Source organism: Erythrolamprus reginae, chromosome 5 (assembly GCF_031021105.1).
Source record: "Erythrolamprus reginae isolate rEryReg1 chromosome 5, rEryReg1.hap1, whole genome shotgun sequence".
In the NCBI taxonomy this organism is placed as follows: domain Eukaryota; kingdom Metazoa; phylum Chordata; class Lepidosauria; order Squamata; family Dipsadidae; genus Erythrolamprus; species Erythrolamprus reginae.
The window spans coordinates 20,111,070-20,131,583 of record NC_091954.1 but is presented as its reverse complement, the minus strand read 5'-3'; the positions used below and the strand labels follow the sequence as shown (position 1 = coordinate 20,131,583).

The window sequence follows — 20,514 nt, the reverse complement described above, 5'->3', positions numbered from 1 at the left end:
CTGGGGGGAGCTGGTTCCAGAGGGTCGGGGCCGCCATAGAGAAGGCTCTTCTCCTGGGTCCCGCCGAACGACATTGTTTAGTCGACAGGACCCAGAGAAGGCCAACTCTGTGGGACCTAACCGGTCGCTGGGATTCATGCAGCAGAAGGCGGTCCCGCAGATATTCCGGTTAAGTGAATCACTGCAGTATTTAGTAACACGGTAATTAATTGAATCTTGTTTGCCCTTTGACTTTGCTTTCCAGGTTTCAAAAGGTGTTCACATAACCCCAGGACACTATAACCGTCACAAATATGAGTCAGTTGCCAATCATCTGAATTTTGTTCACATGACCATGGAGATGCTGCAACAGCCATAAGTGTGAAAACATCGTAAGTCACTTTTTTTAGTGCCATTGCAACTTTGAATGGTCACTAAACAAGCTGTTGTAAATTGAGAACCTCCTATATTCAAATGTATACATTTCAAAATTTCCTGATCACTTCTGTATCAAATTCAGTATGGCCCACATACTAAAGAAATATAAGACAGAGTGCATTCATATGATTTCAAGAGTTCACATAATTGCTAAATACCTATAGCTGCCGCAGCAGCTGTAATTTTACCTTTTAAAAAAAGTCTCATTGGTTTACATAACTTTATACCTATTAATCCTTCATGAAGGAGTTGACTGTCCCAAGAATTCCCTCCTCGGCAGTTAGCTTAACATATGAAGATATAATTTTAACTCCTCCTTCCTTCTCCTACCACAACTTAAAATTTAACTAGAAGGGAGTAGGTTCTTTAACTAAATAAACTACATAACTTTTCAGTTTATTTTGATCACTGGTGTCAAATCTGATTTTAGTTCCTGTGAATTATTCTTTTTTCCCCCTCTCTCAGAGAAACCAGAAGAACAAGCAGAAGCATTCTTTACTGTTTGGATAACTAGAGTTTGCTGTCTTGTCTGTTCTCAAATTGTGATTTGTGACTAAAGCAGTTTTGGCCACAAGCTAATTTGTCAGGTCTAAACCAAGTGACAAGCTACAATTAATCCAACAGCAATGAAAATTTCCTACAACTTCATTGTAGGAAATAACAAGAAAAGGGAGTTTGTCGGGGCATTATCTCATCCACAGCAATGGATTACTGTAATATTCTGAACAGGTTTATTAAACAGGACTTTTGAAAGATATGAGAACCTGTTTTGATGTAGAGGTTAAAACATCAATCAAGTAACTGAAAATTTATGAGTTTTACTCCCACCTTACGTACAAAGCCAGTAATCATTGGCCAGTAATTCTTTCCTAGGCTTAGAAAAGAAAGCAATGACAAACCATTTTGGATCACCATCTCAAGACAATTCTAAGGCCTAGTCTAGTTAGCACCAAGAATAAAAAACTGACTCAAATGCAGAAAAGACTCTTATAAGACTCTCATTTAACTCTTATAAACAAAAGGTAACAGTGGTTTAGAGCATGCACTTTTCCCAAACATTTTCTTATGAAAGCATATCATAGTTCTATACACTGCTCAAAAAAATAAAGGGAACACTTAAACAACACAATATAACTCCAAGTAAATCTAATTTCTGTGAAATCAAACTGTCCACTTAAGAATCAACAATTGGCAATTAATTTCACATGCTGTTGTGCACATTCAACATTGTACAGAACCAAGTATTCAATGAGAATATTTCGTTCATTCAGATCTAGGATATGTTGTTTGATTGTTCCCTTTATTTTTTTGAGCAGTATATGTTTCCAAACCATCTTTGAAGTACTGTAATTCAATCCTATTCTCCCATAACCAAATAGATGTTACCGTACCATTTATATACCAAAGCAAATATACTATAAAGTATGGTGCCATCTCCATAAAGGCCAAGAAACATCCTCCTCATTTCACTGTTTTTCTCATTAAGGCATATATAAGTTGGCAAACAAAACACCACAATCCCAGTTATAAATACATGCAACATGCATTTCCCAAACCAAACCATGACAGGTGCAAGGTCCAAAGAGGTTTACTTAGGAAGCTAAGCATCTATTCCCAAATCATATCCTAAAACTATCTTGATCATTATGGCTTTGGGCTTTGTGGAATTTTCTGTGCATTAATTTTAGTTTCAAAGCCAGGTAATCAAACAGGCTCACAATCTGTTTCAGAATGGCCAAGATTCCATTTTAGCCTCAAAAAGGATTCTTTCCACAGCCACTCTTGTCCCTTGAATCTGTCAAAAGTATCACACTTATCAACTATATTAGCAAGCAATCAAGCAACACTCTCTAAGTAGAGGGAGGAATTTTCTCACATACCTGTTCCTGCTGTTGACAGGATGGAGAAAAAGAAACACAAGAGAATTAAACAATTGGGAAACAATCAAGTATCTAAATGGTTCACACCACACCTTTTCACGCAAGAGAATGTTGTGTTGCAGTCAACCCAGTAAGATTCCCAGTATAAATATCATTTTGTCCTTACTGCCATATTCCTATAGAGATCTTCATTATAAAGAATCTTAACTAAAAAAAAAGAAGTAGGCTGGTAATACAACCTGATAGTAAGCCCTTAAGTAATTTGATAATTAATCCAAAATGACTTTTGATGCTATCAGCCTAGTTAAGACATTTGCTATAGCTCTAATGGCAGATTTTATATATATTTTTGGAGCAAGGCAGCAAAATATAGGCAATGATAAACTTACCATGTGCATGATCATCTGAATAGCCAGGGAGGAATACTCAGTAATGTAGCCTTTGCACTATTAAAGAGGAAGAGAGACATTGGAGATGGTTATTACCGTACATATGCTGAAAACTATGCCAGCCACATATAATCACTGTATTTCTTATTATGTGAAAGAAATGTATTGACTTCTTCAACAGAAGTATTTGCGCTATACAGTATATACATTTTTATCTATACAATACGGAGGGAAGCGTACATAATTGCATCTTACATTTCTCTGGTGGCAATTGGGATAATTAAATAGTCACAGTTCATCTAAAGTTATTCTGTAATACAAATCTGGATTCAAATTTACACAATCCCTTTAAAGTTATCCTTACATATTCTGTACAGGCTCTAAGGTTTACTTCATATAGTCAGAATCGTACAGTATTTCACATTTTTATTATTTTTAAATATGGCACCTTAATTTCTAAACTGTCAAAGTGGTGGAAAGTAAAATGTCAAGCTATATACTATATTTCCCACTAATATTAAATATTATGTAAAAATTACCACTTCAGATATGGAAGGACCCAAACGTTCACATTGTTTCTTGGCATGTTCAATTAAAGAAGGAATAAAAGTTTCATTGTTCCTCACAGCCTCTTGAAGATCTATTACCAGCTGAACACAGTCATCGCACACATTTCCATTTCCATTTCCCTGCAGGTAAGCATGAAACAAATTGCAACTTACTATAACATGAGATAGTTTATAGTTTATTAGATTTGTATGCCACCCCTCTCTGAGACTCGGGGTGGCTCACAGCATAATAGTGATACAATACGTTACAAATCTAATAGTAGAAGTTAAATCAATTTAAAAACATTAATACATAGTAAAATCCCTAACTATACAGTCATACACATTAAACCTAATCCATCATACAGCAAGGCCGAAAACATAATAAAAAGGGGGAGAAGGTGGTAATTATCCCCATGCCTGGCGACAAAGGTGGGTCTTCAGCATTTTACAGAAGGCGAGGAGGGAAGGTTCGAATCTCTGGAGGGACTTGATTCCAGAGGGCCGGGGCCGCCACAGAGAAGGCTATATAAATTTCTTAAAAATTAATATTGTCTTACACACTCTCTGCCTTCAGGCAATAGAAAACACCTTACGTAAAATCTGCTGACAATTCATTTCTGGTGAGATTTTGGATGAATCTAATTATATTCAGGCATTTTTATCAACAACGTTCTGACCTGTGCCATTTCTTTTTCTGAATCGCTGCATTAGGTACTTCTAACAAGATTTAGTAAACTTATACTGTGAATAATGTTTTTTTAATTCAAAATCAGCACTATTAAGATTTCTAAAAACAAGAATTCAGACAAAAACATATACTCTTATTGCACGGGATCATATTTAATAATGGATTTTATGGATGCATTATGTTTACTTATTTTCCATTTACCTCTTAGAATACTTTGAGCTAACCACAATTGTTTATATTTTCTTGAGTTTCCCTAATTTATTTATTTATTTATTATTTATTATTTAGATTTGTATGCCGCCCCTCTCCGCAGACTCGGGGCGGCTCACAACAAAGTGAAAACAATTTACAACAAATCTAAATTACTATTTAAAAATATTTTAAAAACCTCATTTTCTAAACACACATACATACAAACATACCATTCATAAATTATATATGCCCGGGGGAGATGTCTCAGTTCCCCCATGCCTGACGACAAAGGTGGGTCTTAAGGAGCTTACGAAAGGCAAGGAGGGTGGGGGCAGTTCTAATCTCCGGGGGGAGTTGGTTCCAGAGGGTCGGGGCCGCCAGAGAGAAGGCTCTTCCCCTGGGGCCCGCCAACCGACATTGTTTAGTTGACGGGACCCGGAGAAGGCCCACTCTGTGGGACCTAATCGGTCGCTGGGATTCGTGCGGCAGCAGGCGGTCTCGGGGATATTCTGGTCCAGTGCCATAAAGGGCTTTAAAGGTCATAACCAACACTTTGAATTGTGACCGGAAGTTGATCGGCAACCAATACAGACTGCGGAGTGTTGGTGAAACATGAGCATACCTAGGTAAGCCCATGACTGCTCTCGCAGCTGCATTCTGCACGATCTGAAGTTTCCGAACACTTTTCAAAGGTAGCCCCATGTAGAGAGCATTACAGTAGTCGAACCTCGAGGTGATGAGGGCATGAATGACTGTGAGTAGTGAGTCCCGGTCCAGATAGGGCCGCAACTGGTGCACCAGGCGAACCTGGGCAAACGCCCTCCTCGCCACAGCTGAAAGATGGTTCTCTAATGTGAGCTGTGGATCGAGGAGGACGCCCAAGTTGCGGACCCTTTCCGAGGGGGTCAATAATTCCCCCCCCAGGGTAATGGAAGGACCTCCCCCCTTATTTTTTTAATTGGTTCAGTTAGAATGCATGATACAAATTAAGGACTATACATAGTTTTTGCATTAAAACCCACATGAAGGCTGTGAGAAGCATGCATGATTAACCAACATGTTTGCATATTGAAAGTTCCTTATTGCTTCGGGTAATGGGTTTAGGGCTTAAAAAAATGGTTTTAGGTTTGGATATTTATGAATTTTTTTAATTCAACTGTCAGCAAGATTAAACGTTAATAGCAATTTATAGATATTATAATCTATGCTATTAGCAGCACTAATAGCCCATTTGCAGTTTTCAATTCCCACCTTAGTTTCTTTCATAGGTTTATCCTGAGGATATAGAAGAAGTGGCACATTAGCCATGAAAGGAGAGGCCAGTTCAGAGAAATCTAGTTCTGGAATTTTGTTGGACTTCAGCTGATTTTGTAATTTGACTTCTGCCAGGTGCTTCTGAAGAGACTGACATAGTGTGAGTGAACTGCATACAACTTGAGGATTCTCCTAAGAGAGTTGAAAACAACACAAATTTACTAATTTTTAATTGTTAAATGCAGCAGAAACTGTGTAGCTAAGTACCCATGAAAACCAGGTTATCAAATCTTACAAAAATCATCAGACTTCTTATTACTGCACATTTTTCCAATATCCCTGTTGCAGTGACTTTGGAATACTGTGTAAGTAAGAAAAATGTAAAACCCACTAACTTGGTCCAGTTTCTTAAAAAAAAAAATTATAAAATCAGTTTCTTTGTAGCATTAGTGAATACTTACAAGTTCTGATTTGACCAAATCCAGAATACTTGGCAAATAAGACTCCACTATTTCCTTGCACTCGTCTACCATATCTGATTTAGGAAGAAATTCACAAACTTTCTCCAAATATCCATCTATTTCTTCCTATGACAGAAGATAGAGAGGTTGGTATAAACAAAGGAACATTTTCCCACCTTTCTCATTCAGGAAGACATACGTAATTCTTAAATCACATTAAAGAGGGAGATGAGCAACATTTTTGGGTTGGGTATTACAACGCCTGCTTATTGGTCAGTAGGCCACTAGAAGACATCTTGTGGTATATTAAAAGAGGAGGAAAGTTCTAAAATTTTGAACCTTAACATAATTTTGAAAAAAAATTCAAAGGCAGTAATGGAAGCGTTTCACCCAAATGTTGCTTTGCATTTCTATTCCCATTCTCATCTTTCAAACAAAAAATGTCACACCCAAACTGGTTATTTTGCCATTACATTCTGATTATATGTTTTAGCTATACAGTGGTACCTCATCTTACGAACGCCTCTTCTAACGAACTTTTCAAGATACGAACCCGGTGTTTAAGATTTTTTTGCCTCTTCTTCCGAACTATTTTCACCTTACAAACCCAAGCAGCTGCTGCTGGGATGAAGGGGTTTCTTTTTCCCCCTTTTTTTGAAGAAAGAAAAGGGAGGCGCGGCTTGGAGGAGGAAAGATTTTGCAGAGAACAAGTGCTTGCAAAGGCACTGAAAGGGTGTCTTTTGAAGAAAGAAAAGGGAGGGGCGGCTTGGAGGAGGAAAGATTTTGCAGAGAACAACCTGCTTGCAAAGGCACTGAAAGGGTGTCTTTTGAAGAAAGAAAAGGGAGGGGCAGCTTGGAGGAGGAAAGATTTTGCAGAGAACAACGTGCTTGCAAAGGCACTGAAAGGGTGTCTTTTGAAGAAAGAAAAGGGAGGAGGGAGGGGCAGCTTGGGGGAGGAAAAATTTTGCAGAGAACAACGTGCTTGCAAAGGCACTGAAAGAGTGTCTTTTGAAGGAAGAAAAGGGAGGGGCGGCTTGGAGGAGGAAAGATTTTGCAGAGAACAGCTTGCTTGCAGAGGCACTGAAACGGTGTCTTTTGAAGAAAGAAAAGGGAGGGGCGCCCCCCTTGCCTTTCTTCCTTCCCACTCACCCTTTAGCCTAGCCTTGCTTCTTCCACCCGCCCCTTTTAGCTTCTCCTCCCTGCCCTCTGTTCGCCTCCCTTCTAAATTTTGGGATTTTCATGAAGGATTTGCATGCATTATTTGCTTTTAAATTGATTCCTATGGGAAACATTGTTTCATCTTACGAACTTTTCACCTTACGAACCTCCTCCTGGAACCAATTAAGTTCGTATCATGAGGTACCACTGTATATGACTCATCTCTGCTATAATTCTTTGCTGGGAGCATTAGTACTTTCTACAAAAATTATCATTAAATATACTGTGAAAGTAAACATAGGCAAATCTTTACAAACCATAATATTCAGATAATTTAAGTTTTCTCATCAGCAGGAAAAACAGACATGTTTGCATAGCTGATGATCACTCTTTTATTATGCAACGGAGGATTTAAAGGAATTTTTTATACTGTATGTTTGACTAATCTCTCTCCAAGGCATGAGCTCATTTTTGTACTATTATGAAAAAAAATATAGGCCTTGGGGCTCCCACTAAGAATGAACGCAATCCAACATTAGCATTTTAGTATCAAAATACCCCTTCAATTTTAGGAAATGCATTAGTTAAAAGGCATGTGCCAACCTAGTGGGTGCTCCCATTTTTAGATCTTGCACTTTGCTTCTTGACTAAAAGTATTGCAATTTTATTTTATTTTTTAAGAAAAGAATTCTTACTGTTGTATCATTGTTCTTTAAGAGTTTCCCAACAATTTGTACCATTTCTTTACACAAGTCACATGGAATACTCTCCTGGGGAGAAAAGGAAATGACATTTATTTTTAAACATATACAGTATAATCTAATGAAAATCCAGTTGACAGTCCTGCTGCAAATGCTACTTAGGGTTTACACATGTTATTCAAGTTCACATGCTAGCATAAATATATTATATGAGGGTTCCCAACTTTGCAACCTCTTGCTCTATGGTTACAACATAATTCTCTTCTTTCCATAATTTATCCTATCTAATAATCAAAACCATAAACCAGTGATGACGAACCTATGGCACAGGTGCCAGAGGCGGCATGTGGAGCCATATCTGCTGGCACGTGAGCTGTTGCCCTAGCTCAGCTCCAACGTGCATGTGTGTGCTGGCCAGCTGATTTTTGGCTCTGGGAGGGTGTCTTTGGCTTCCAGAGACCCTCCGGGGGATGGGGTAGGGCATTATTACCCTCTCCCGCCTCTAGGGAAGCTTTTGGAGCCTGGGGAGGGCGAAACACGAGCCTACCAGAAGTTGGAAAAGAGGCCATCTCCGGCCTCCAGGGAGCATCTGGGGGGCAAGGGAAGCTGTTTTCACCCGCCCCAGGCATTGAATTATGGGTGTGGGCATGCACCCATGTGCAATAGCACCCGCCCACGCTCTTTTAGCACCCAGGGAAAAAAGGTTCGCCTTCATTGCCATAAATCATAAGTTCCTTTTTCTTATTTTACACAAATAGTCCACAAGGGATTTCCAATCAGCAATGAACATAGATATTTGTCTTTTCTCTCGTCAAAGAAGTCAATTTATTCATCTCAACAATTTATATCATATTTAGCAACCATTCCTCCCTTGTGGGTAGTGCCAAGTCACCAAAAATGTTCTCAGAAAATGATTACTAGAAAGTAAAAATTCATACTTGAAGGATAAGGGATGAATAGAAATAGAGGTCTAAACATATTTAAAAGCTTATTAATGTTATGTTGCATTTGGAATGTTTCCAAATCAAATATTTTGCATACCTTTAAAAAAGAAACTCAAAACACAACAGTAATCACAAGAAATTATGTTTTTTTCATTCTATTGTCAGATAAATCTTGTCTCATTTTTTTCTTCACACAAGCTTAACTTTGAACTTTGTGGAACCACAGATTGAGGAATATATGTATTAATTTCAATAAAGCTTCTGACAAAATATCCCACGTTCTGATTAATAATCTAATTAAATGGGGTCCAAGCTGAATAATTGTTTCAAGAATGTACAAAAGATGGAATAAATTAACTATTCTAAATATAGTGGAGTATACTTTGTATTCTGCTGCATTGTTAACTTCCTGATTTTTTGAATTTTATACCTTGATTTTTATCTTTATTTGGAAGCAATGTTCCCTCTAATTTTTTTTCGGTGTGGGCGGAAAAGTATAGTGCCTGAGCGGCAGTCCCTTTGGGACTGGGCGGCATAGAGGTGTAAGTAAGTAAGTAAGTAAGTAAGTAAGTAAGTAAGTAAGTAAATAAGAAAGAAAGAAAGAAAGAAAGAAATTTCCTTGTTTTTTATTAAAACAAATTAATAATAAAACAAAACCAAAATCTATTACTATTATTATCTTCTCCTCTTTTTCCATCCCTGTCTGCTCCCCCCTTGTGTGTGTGTGTGTGTGTGTGTGTGTGTGAACTCTTGAACCATTTCCAATAACAGATGAGGGCTATTGGAAATGATTCAAGAGTTTACACAAACACACACACACAATCGGCTGGGTTTTTTTTTTCTCTGTTATTTGGGTGCTTTTTACCATATGCTTTAAATCAAGAATCATTTCTCTCTCCCACTCTTGCTTTCTCTCTCTTTTTCTCACTTTATCTCTCCCTCTCTTTCCATCTTGCTCTGTCTGTTGCTCTCTCTCTTGTTCTCTCTCTCTCTTGTTTTCTTTCTCTCTATATATATATTGCTTTCTCTCTCTCTCTTTCTATCTCTCTTTCTTTCTCTCATTCTTTCTCTTGCTATCTCTCCCCCCCTTTCTCTCTCTCTCTCTTTCTCACTTACTTTCTCTCTCCCTCTCTCTTTCCATCTTGCTCTGTCTGTTGCTCTCTCTGTCAGCGAGGGGGCTGCAAGAGCGCTTTCTCCGAGCGCTTCGGGAACGCCTGCCCTGCCTCTACTGCAGCCCCCTTGCTGAAAGCTCGGGACGAAAGTGCTCCCAGCGAAGGGGCTGCGAGAGGCGCTGAGCGGGCATTCCCGAAGCGCGCGGAGAAAACCCTCTCGCAGACCCCTGGCTGGGAGCGCAGAAGTGGAGGAGGAGAAGCCGCAGCCGCTACCATCTCTGCAGCCACCGCCGCGGGAGAAGTCGCGCCCCAAGGCAGGAGGCAGAGGAGAAAGCCAGAGAGGGGGCGGATTGGGCAGGCGGGGGGCAGCGCCGAGAGGCCAGGGGCGTGAGGGGGCCAGAGGCACTGTGGGGAGGCAGGGGCGGCCGTAGCTCCCTTTCCTTCCACCCATGTCTACTGCTGACCCCTCCCCGCCCCCCCCACGGGTGGGCAGGGGGATAGGGAGCACGCCCCCTTGGAAAAGGGTGCGCGGGGGGGTATTTTGGGGCATGCGCACGCACCTTACAGTGAACAGTGTTTGGAAGTTTAACTTATTTTTAATTCTGTTCTTAATATATGCTTTTATGCATGTATTGATATGGATTTATTATATTGTAAAAATCACTTAGGTGAGATTGGTGGTATAAAAATTTAACAAATAAATACATAAATAATAAAAACCAAAAAACAGTATTTCCTGTATTGGCACTTAAAGCAACTTAAGTGCCAATACAACTTAAGGCCAATAATACTGGCTTTTCAAAAAGCCTTAAAGACCTGGCTTTGTCGGCAGGCCTGGATGCCGTGATTGACACATCTTTAGATACGGCTACAATAAGATTGTATGACTGTATGAATTGGATTTTAAATTGTTTTGATATTGATTTAAGTTGTTGTAAGCCCCCCAGAGTCCTTTGGGAGTTGGGCCACATACAAATTTAGTAAATAAATAAATTTAATTATTAACAATTATGTCGTACTTCAAAGCATGAAGCAAGAGCTTGGCTAACAATTAGCAACTATTAGTAAATAAATTCACTTTTTTGGGGGGGCGGGGGTAACTTTCAATCTAACTGAAAGCAGGCCATACCTCTATAGTTTTGCTCCTTTTCATTTGTTTTATTTTTCTTGGATCTTGAGCAAGCAAAAGTAACAGCAATAATTGAGAAAGTAGCTAACCAACCAAAACTAGGGTCCCAAACAGAGAACTTAACAGGGAGGTTGATATAGAAGAAGCAAGTGCCTGCTCTCTTTCCTTGTATTTCCTAAACACAGAACAGAATTCACTGAAATATTTGATAAATGCCTTTAAACTGATTTATAAGAATGCAAGCATCTGCCCTTGTGGCCTCCAAAATTAGAAAATGCTATCCACTATTTTTTTTTACAGAACCTACCACAATTGCATCAAACAACTCCTGCTGCATCTGTATGACCAGATAAATTCTGTTATCAGTCCACTGGTTTAAAAAAAAACCAAGTATTTTTATTACATAAGATGTTGCAATATTTGGTGCATTAGCCATTTAGGCCATTTCCATGAACTGGCAACAACCGATCACAATATAATTTTTGTCTGCCCAAGTTTCAATCATTGAGTAAAGGAGTACTTAAGCAAGATGTCATGTGATTGCCCAAGTGACTGATTCAACTGCAAGGATGGCATTCTTGGTGGCAGTTGTTGAACAATGACAGGTTGTTAAGCACAGTTCCATGAAGGAGTGATGGGAGGTGGGAGAGGCAGGGGTAGAAAAATTCAAGCAAGATTTTCAACCCCTGAAGAAGAGATACTGCATATTCCACCAGCTTGAGGCACCCCACACTGTTTAACTTATGCTCCTAATCAAGTCACTGCTTTAATTTCATTTTAATCTCTAGATCTCTCCCTTGGGTGCAGGGGGCAATACTTTTGGTGGGCTGCAGAAACAGAGCTCAAGACTTCAGGATCTGAGCTCCATTTCTCCATCCCACCAAACCTCAGCTCCTGTCTACATGAAGAAGGAAATTTCTTTGGCAGGCTGCAAAAACAGAGCTAGAATAATCAGCAAAGCAATAAAATAACTTACCACAGTAGGCTTGTTCCACACATTTTGCTGACAATGTTTAACTGCTTTGCAATCAGATGCAGTTCGCAAATTCTGGCACCAAACTTCTGGTCCTTTTGTACAGTCTTTCTTCAAAAGCAGGGGAGTTGTCAAAGCAACTGGAAATAAAGTATAAATGCATTAGAATGCAGCTGATCATGCATGTCCAATCTTTTGGTCTGTATATGCTACGCTGAAGAAATCTTGGTCTGTCTGTCTGTCTGTCTGTCTATGTATCTATGTATCTATCTATCTACCTACCTATCTATCTATCTATCTATCTATCTATCTATCTATCTATCTATCTATCTATCTATCTATCTCATCTCTCTCTCTCTCTCTCTCTCTCTCTCTCTCTATCTATCTATCTATCTATCTATCTATCTATATCAAAAGTATTGGTACCCCAAAGAATCTCGATTTGCCATTCTCTACTCTATAGTCCAGAACAGACATTTTGCTTCTGAATCCAACAAACATCTATGGAAAAGTCTGAAACTCACAGTTGGGGAAAGGAACAAGCTTAACACACCTGGAATAGTTCGCTCCAGATGAATGGGAGAAATTGTCAGCTAAGAAGTGTATATTTAGAACTATAGAAAGTACTTGATTGCCTCAAAAGGGTGTGCTGCAAAAATACTGTATTAGGTTAGGAATACTAATAATTGTGCCCATGCCATGTTCATTATTTACAAGAGCATGTTAAATAATACATCAAGATTGGTGTCTGCCCTGTAAAATTGAAGAATGATAGATGCTGTTTACTTTGGTCAGTTTCCACTTATTGCCTAGCAAATTGGAATTCTTTAGGAAAAAGATGAGTACCAACACGCTTGACTGCATCTGTTGCCACTAGAAACCATAACTGAGCAGTTACAGATCAACAGTCAGTGTGGTATGATTTAGAATAATATGCAAGAATCTCTTAGCAATAACAAATACCTATATACATAAAGCTGAATTCCAGGATCCCCCCCAGTATTTACAATCAGCAAATCTTATGTTTAAAGACACCCCCCCAAAAAAACAAAAACAAAGACATACTGCTAATAAGGATATCTTATAATTCTATGGACAGGAGAAAATTTATTCACTCATATTCATTGGGAGTGTTAAGCTTGCTCAAGAATCATAATTTTACACATGCGATACTTTAACCTTTGTCTCTATTCCTTATTTTTTTTAAACAGTGCCAAATTTGCATAAATATAGAATGCAATTTCATTATCCAAGACTAAACTATTTAAAATCACTAAAATGTGTAGGTGGACAATCTGAGGCATAGTATGTGCTCTGTTTTTTAAGTAAGAAAATGAAGACTGCATTAAAACAGTTTTTGTTCTTTTTCTTTTCCTTCCATTCAATCAAGCCCAATTCTTAGGAACTGCCTGGGCAAGCTTCTGCAGTTTTTTTGGCCAGGTCTTTCAGAAGTGGTTTGCCATTGCCTTCTTCCTAGGGCTGAAAGTGATCAGCCCAAGGTCATCCAGCTGGCTTTGTACCCAAGACAGGGCTAAAACTCACTATTCCCCAGGTTCTTGCCTGATACTTTTAACCACTGCACCAAACTGATTCTCAAGTGCTTCTTTCATTAGATTTCAATACATTCTATAAGCCCAGTGGATTTTTTTAAAAGCATGATTAAGCAATTCAGCTTTTTCTTGAAGTTTTTTCAAGTGTACTCCAGAAACAACCAGATTCATCCAACTGTGGAGGTTAATGAATGACTTTAGGCTTGTTACTCTTTCAACCTATCACAGAGTTGTTGTAAGTGATAAAATTAAGGGATAGGAGTGCAATCAAATTAGCTTTCATCATCTTTAAGTCAAGGATGACTGAATCACAGTAATAACCACATGAAGGATTGAGTTAATTAATGATATACACACCAACATCAGGAAAGTTATGGTTAGCAACCTGCTTCTAGAACATAAACAACTCCATCCTCCAGGGTAAATTTTGAACAAATGAATACACTTATTCCTCTTCCCCCTTACAAACACACATTTTGGTTCTCAATATGCCAAAACTGAGTAAAACCTCATGTAACAAACATTCAAATGCAGTTTGAATGTTTAGCTTTTCTTTTATGTACACTGCGAGCATGTGCACCAAGACAAATTCCTTGTTGTGTCCAATCACGCTTGGCCAATAAAATTCTATTCTATTCTTCTATTCAGCTTCAACCCCCAACTTCAAACCTATACAGTACTCTATATTCTGCTTCTCTTCCACATTTTATAACATTTTTTTGTTTAAGCCCTCATAGGAAACATTGCACTGACCACACGGAACACTTTGTAGAGGATCCTTTGAGCAATTCAATTCCTCAGCTCTGTCTTTCGGCTGACAACAAAACCTAGTGCGGTGATGGTGAACCTTTTTTTCCTTGGATGTCAAAAGAGCTTGCGTGTGTGCTATTGCGTAAGTACCCACACCCATAATTCAATGCCTGGGGAGGGTGAAACTTCTCCTGACTCCCAGAGGCTGGAAACGGCCTGTTTTCCAACTTTTGTTGGACCCAGTAGGCTTGTGTTTTGCCCTCTCCAGGTTCCAAAGGCTTCCCTGGAGCCACAGGAGGGTAAAAATGTCCTCTCCCATCCCCCTGGAGGCTCTCCGGGAGCCAAAAACACCTTCCCGGAGCCTCTGTGTGAGCCAAAAATCAGCTGGTCGGCACACACATGCACATTAGAATTGAGCTAGGGCAACGGCTCACATGCCAGCAGATATGGCTCCGTGTGCCACCTGTGGCACCTGTGCCATAGGTTCGGCATCACTGGCCTAGTGAGTAACACTCCTATTCCCTAATCTTATTCAGGCTCCTTATCCCAGGGAGAAGATATGCTGAAGAGTAAACAAATGTCATATTTTGGCCTTTAAAAATAAAACACTTCCCGTCAGGTACTCCCAATATAATCACAAGAGAACCAGCGTCCTTTATCAGATGCAACACTAGTAATTAAAAAAACAGCAAGTGGGACAAAGAAACTGATAAAAAGCCATCATAGCCAGCTCTGCCATTTTTCTTTTTTCTCTCTCTCTCACACACACACCGAAAAACCCATGGAGGTGGTGCAGCAGGTAGAGTGCAGTACTGCAGGCCACTATAGCTGACTGTGTATCTGTAGGTCAGCAGTTCAAATCTCATCACCAGCTCAAGGTTGACTCAGCCTTCCATCCTTCCAAGGTGGGTAAAATGAGGACCTGGATTGTGGGGGCAATATGCTGGCTCTGTTAAAAAGTGTTATTGCTAACATGTTGTAAGCCGCCCTGAGTCTAAGGAGAAGGGTGGCATTAAAAACTCGAATTAATAAAATAAATCAATAACTGCTACTCCAGAGGTGCATGGTTTGACTCCCTTCCAATTTAAAAAAGGGGATTTTTAAAAAAAAAATTAAAAAGAGGGGAGAAAGGTAATCAACGGCTCCAAAAGGGCAGGTAAGCCTAAGATTTATCCTCTTTCTCCCTTTATTTCTCTTTCACACACAAAAATCCATGGATATTGGGATAACCGCTATTCCAAAGGTGAATGGTTTGACTCCCAATGTAAAAAAGGGGATTTTTAAAAAAATTCAAAAGAGGGGAGAAAGGCCATCAATGGCTTCAAAAGACAGGCAGGAAATCCTAGGATTTATCCTCACTCTCTCTCACACACACACACAAAATCCATGGATATTGGGATAACTGCTACTCCAGAGGTGAATGATTTGACTCCCTTCCAATTTAGAAAAATGGATTTTTTTTTAAATTAAAAGGAGGGGGGAAAGGCAATCAATGGCTCTAAAAGAAGGGCAGGAAAGCCTGGGATTTCCCACCCGTGATGCGGAAGAAGGGCAGCTCCTCGTAGGAAGGCAAGGGTCGGCAGCCAGGCGACGCCCTCTCTCTCCCTCGGGTAAACAAGAACACCGCCCAGCCGGCCCAGGGCAAGGCCGAGGACTCCCGCAAAGGCAGGCCTCAAAAGGACCGGCAGCCCAGTTTCTGCCAGGAAGGACGCGAGACAGATTGGGCGCTTTGCCGGCCCGGTGTGCCCTCCAGCCGGGAATCCTCACAAGCCTAACTCGGGTTGAGGGTCAGCGGGGTTGCTCCCCCCAAAATGCCGGGCAGCGACAGAGGAGCGAGTGGCCGAGGCGCCTAATTCTGCGAAGGCGTAGAAACAGAGCTCGGGGTCAAGACATTTAGCGGGGCCTTTCACCCCGCGAGGCCCAGCCCTCCGCTCGCTTCAGAGGTCACCGCCCGGGGCTGCCAACGGAAAGCGGGGAGAGAGGGGGGAAAAGGGCGAGGCCTCCCCCGAGCTTACCCGCTGCCAGCGAGCAGAGGAAGACGAGGAGAGCGAAGCGCCTCATTGTGAACGTCTCTTGTCAGAAGTTCCGCCGCCTGCAATGCGGGGAGCTTCAGCTGATGGCCGCTTTTATACCCCGGCGCTCCAGGGGGGGTGGGGGGCGCGGTTCCGCTAGTGCGCGTGCGCCGCTGTGGACTGGCCCGCGGGAGAAGCTGCCAGTCCGGAGCTTTGTTAGTCGTTGCGCAAGCCTAGTGGCGACAAAACGGCAGGAAAGCGCGAGCCGTCCCTTCTCTTTCTCTTTCTCCTCGGAAACCTTCACGATGTGCGCTTGCGCGTTTATGTTTCCTCTCAGTTTGTCTCCCCTCCCCAGTGCCAACCAGCCCATCTGCTGACACTGACTCATGGGGGGAGGCGAAGTCACGAGACTGCCAACCGGCAGGTTCATCCAAAGCCAGCCAGCCTGGAAGACAGTGATAAATAACTTTTTAACAATCTTGCTTATTTGTCCGTTGCTTGATTTTTATGGATGCTGCTTGCCCCTCAGTCTTCCTATCTCTCGTTTGTCTGGTAGGCAAATCAAATGACAAAATCCATGTCCTCACTCTGAGGGTTTACAGCTCCCCCCATCCTTTAAAAATAAATGTAAAAGCAGTTTTAAACAGACCACGCATGCCTAATAATGGAATCTGCAATGAAAATGAACTTGGGAACTAGGCTATAAATGTTGCTCCATAATGGGTTACGACACCTTAGGACTCAACGGGGAAAGGTTGGGCACATTTGCTTGGTTGCTGCTATTTGTCTTCAAGAAGCAAATTGCAAACCACAACTCTCCTTTGTAACCTCCCTCATAATTACTTTTATACCTCAGATATTTTTGACTGTACTCTCACTGGTGGAAATTTCTTTATTGGTTGCAGTTTTTATCTGTGGGGATTTTCCCTAATTTTAATTTTAATTCGGTAATATCGGGAGGTAGGTTAGGTTGGATAATAATAATTTAATAATAATTTATTAGATTTGTATGCTGCCCCTCTCTGTAGACTTGGAGCGGCTCACAACAAAATAATAACAGTGTAACAACTCTAATATTAAAAACAAAAGAGAATGACAGGCTCAAAGTCATCAGCAACCTGTTTGTTTGAATGCAAAACGTAAACCCTAGTCTAGATCTGGAAATCTCAATGTCATGGGAAACTGAACTGTTTCTTCTATTGTGTTTGTACAGTATTTTTAATTCAGCAAACAATTCAGGGGCATGTACGAAAAGAACAAAACAAAATGTTATTCTAAGTACTTTTATATTTGCTTTGAACCCTGAATCTTCCTACTTAGAATAGTAAGTACAGTGATCCCTCGATTTTCGCGATCTCGTTCTTCGCGAAACGCTATATCGCGATTTTTCCACCCGATGACGTCACTCTCTTCCTTCCTTTCTCATCTTTCTTTCTCTCTCTCTTTCTCTATCTTGCTTCTTCCTCTCTCACACTCTCTTCCTCCCTCTCTCATCTCTTTCTTTCCTTCTCTCTCTTTCTCTATCTCTCCCCCTCTTGCTGGCGGGCGGCGGGCGGGCGGGCGGGCGAGCAGACGAAGATCAGGGTTTCCCCGCCGCCCACGCAAAGGGGAAAGCCCGATTCGGCTCCTCGCTGCTGCCGCCGAGCAGATCAGCTGCTGGGCGGCCGCAGCAGCAGCGAGCAGACAAAGATCCGGGTTTCCCCGCCGCCCACGCAAACTCCACCATCTGCGCATGCACGGCCATGAAAAAAGGGCTTTCCTAACTTTTAAATTGTGATTTTGTAGATTTGGAAAATAGTTATGACCCTAAGTCAGTGTTTTTCAACCAGTGTGCAGCGGCACACTAGTGTGCCGTGAGACATGGTCAGGTGTGCCGCGAAGCTCAGAGAGAGAAAGAAAACAAGAGAGAGAAAAAGAAAGAGAGAGAGAGAGAGAAAGAAAGATCAAGAGGAAGAGAAAGCAAGCAAGAGAGAAAGAAAGAAAGAGAGAGAGAAAGAGAGAAAGAGCAAGAGAGAAAGAAAGAGAGAGAGAGAGAGATAAAGAGAGGGATGGAAGGTGGGAGAGAGAAAGACATAGAGGGAGGTAGGGAGGGAGAGAGAAAGAGAGCAAAAAAGAGGAAAGAAGGAAGAGAAAAAGAAAGTGGGATGGAGAGAGGGAGAGAAAAAAAAGAGGAAGGGAGAGAAAGAGGGAGGGAGGGAGAAATAGAGCGAAAGGGAGGAAGAGAGAGAGAGAATTTTCTTGTCCAAACTTTTTTTAGCCGCCCCCCCCTCAATGTGCCCCATGGTTTTGTAAATCTAAACAATGTGCCGCGGCTCAAAAAAGGTTGATAATCACTGCCCTAACTGATAAAACTGCAAAAACTATGGAATGACCACAGAGTCAGGAATGCGGGTGGGTTGGCGTCAATATCTCAATAATACTGCTGCTATTTTTTAGTCATGTGAATGACTGATCACATGAGAAATCAGTTGAAAGCGTGTGTTAAATGTTATTTCCTACTTTTAGAGATGGAGTACTGTATTTGGTCAGCAAAGGGGATTTTTAAAAATGTTCCGGGTTTTTAACAGCTATGCTGCTGTCCTTGGCCTGCATTCTAAATATGAAAGATTTAATCAATGTGCCTTTTGTGTAGTATCGCTCTAGATAGAGACAAGCCAAATCTTGGTATATAGTAGATCAAATGTAACAACTATTGGAAGTCTCTGTTGCAAACATTAGAGATTAGTTCAAAATTAGTCAGTGGCCGTGTCCTGCTCATTTCTCACCCATCACCCACTAGCATTGTTGGAAAAAGTCTCTGAATTTATACTACTCCATTTAAACCAGACCCCTGTTTCTTCTTTTATTAGGGTTTTTTTTTTTATCCTGCCTTTATTGTTTTAATTTTAAATATTTAATATTTAATTATTTTAATATTTATTATATTCCAGCTCTCTGGAACCAGCTACCTCCGGAGATTCTTACCAGCCCCACTCTCCTAGTCTTCTAGAACAGTGTTTCCCAACCTTGGCAACTTGAAGATATCTGGACTTCAACTCCCAGAATTCCCCAGCCAGCGATATCTTCAAGTTGCCAAGGTTGGGAAACACCGTTCTAGAAAGCCATGAAGACTTGGTTCTGCTGGCAGGCCTGGGGCCGTTGAGTAATCACCATCTAACTCCAGCCCAGAAGCAATGAATGCTTTTATCTTTTAATATTATTATTGTTTTTATTTGTTGTACACCGCCCAGAGGCCGTAAGGATTTGAGCGGCTTATAAATGTAATGAATTAAATTAAATTAAATTTTATAAGTAACTCAAGGCAGAGAATATATATACAGGGTGTCCCAAAAAAATGTATACACATTTTAAATAATTATAAGCTTAGTGTTTATTATAATTGTATTATTTCAAAAATGTAAAAATATTTAAAAGTATCATTTTATTGTTTTTTATTGTTTTATTGTTTTTATTTGTTTTCTAAGGTTAGTCTGGCTGTCATTGTGTTCAGGGATTGAATCTGCAAAATAAACACAGTTTAATTATTGGCTATTTACAATTATTTAAAATGAGTTAAAATGCAGTAAAAAAACAAGAAAGTGATACTTGTAAATAGTTTTACATTTTTGAAATACTGTAATACAATTATAATAAATCCCAAGTTTATCTTTGGGACTGCCTTCTGCCGCATGAATCCCAGCGACCGATTAGGTTCCACAGAGTTGGCCTTCTCCGGGTCCCGTCGACTAAACAATGCCGTCTGGCGGGACCCAGGGGAAGAGCCTTCTCTGTGGAGGCCCTGGCCCTCTGGAATCAACTCCCCCCAGAGATTAGGACTGCCCCCACCCTCCTTGCCAGGCATGGGGAAATTGATAAACCCCTTAGCTACTATGGTTTTTTATGTATGGTTCATTAGATTGTGTGATTGTTTTTTATAAGAAGGGTTTTAAATTGCTTTTAACATTAGATTTGTACATTGTGTTTTGCTGTTGTGAGCCGCTCCAAGTCCTCGGAGAGGGGCAGCATACAAATCTAATATATTATTATTGTTATTGTTGTTGTTATTATTATTATTATCATAATACAATTATTTAAAATGTATATACATTTTTGGGGGAGACACCCTGTATAATGTTTCTTCTTCCTCCTATTTTTCCTACAATAACAACTCTGTGTGGTAGGTTGGATTGAGAGAGAAGGATTGGCCCAAAGTCCTAAATTAGGAGTAGAACTCAGGATCACTTGGTTTCTGGGCCAAGACCTTCACTATAGGCAGTTCATTTCGTGACTGCAGTTATAATGTCTCTGAAAAAACTGACATGACCGTTTTCCACCCTTACAACCATTGCCATATCCCCATGGCTATGTGATCAA

General features: G+C 40.5%; 1 protein-coding gene across 1 annotated transcript in view; it reads right to left on the bottom strand.

The window, feature by feature from the left end:
- PSAP (prosaposin) overlaps positions 1 to 16,475 on the bottom strand; it is a 33,050-nt gene extending 16,575 nt beyond the window's left edge. Inside the window, exons 1-7 of the mRNA XM_070752204.1 lie at positions 16,165 to 16,475; positions 11,853 to 11,989; positions 7,686 to 7,760; positions 5,833 to 5,958; positions 5,369 to 5,563; positions 3,226 to 3,375; positions 2,687 to 2,743 (exon numbers count right to left, since the gene is read on the bottom strand). Coding sequence (XP_070608305.1) covers positions 2,687 to 2,743; positions 3,226 to 3,375; positions 5,369 to 5,563; positions 5,833 to 5,958; positions 7,686 to 7,760; positions 11,853 to 11,989; positions 16,165 to 16,210 — 786 coding nt within the window. The 5' untranslated portion in view covers positions 16,211 to 16,475. The remainder of the gene's footprint in view (positions 1 to 2,686; positions 2,744 to 3,225; positions 3,376 to 5,368; positions 5,564 to 5,832; positions 5,959 to 7,685; positions 7,761 to 11,852; positions 11,990 to 16,164) is intronic.
- Positions 16,476 to 20,514: the final 4,039 nt, after the last annotated feature.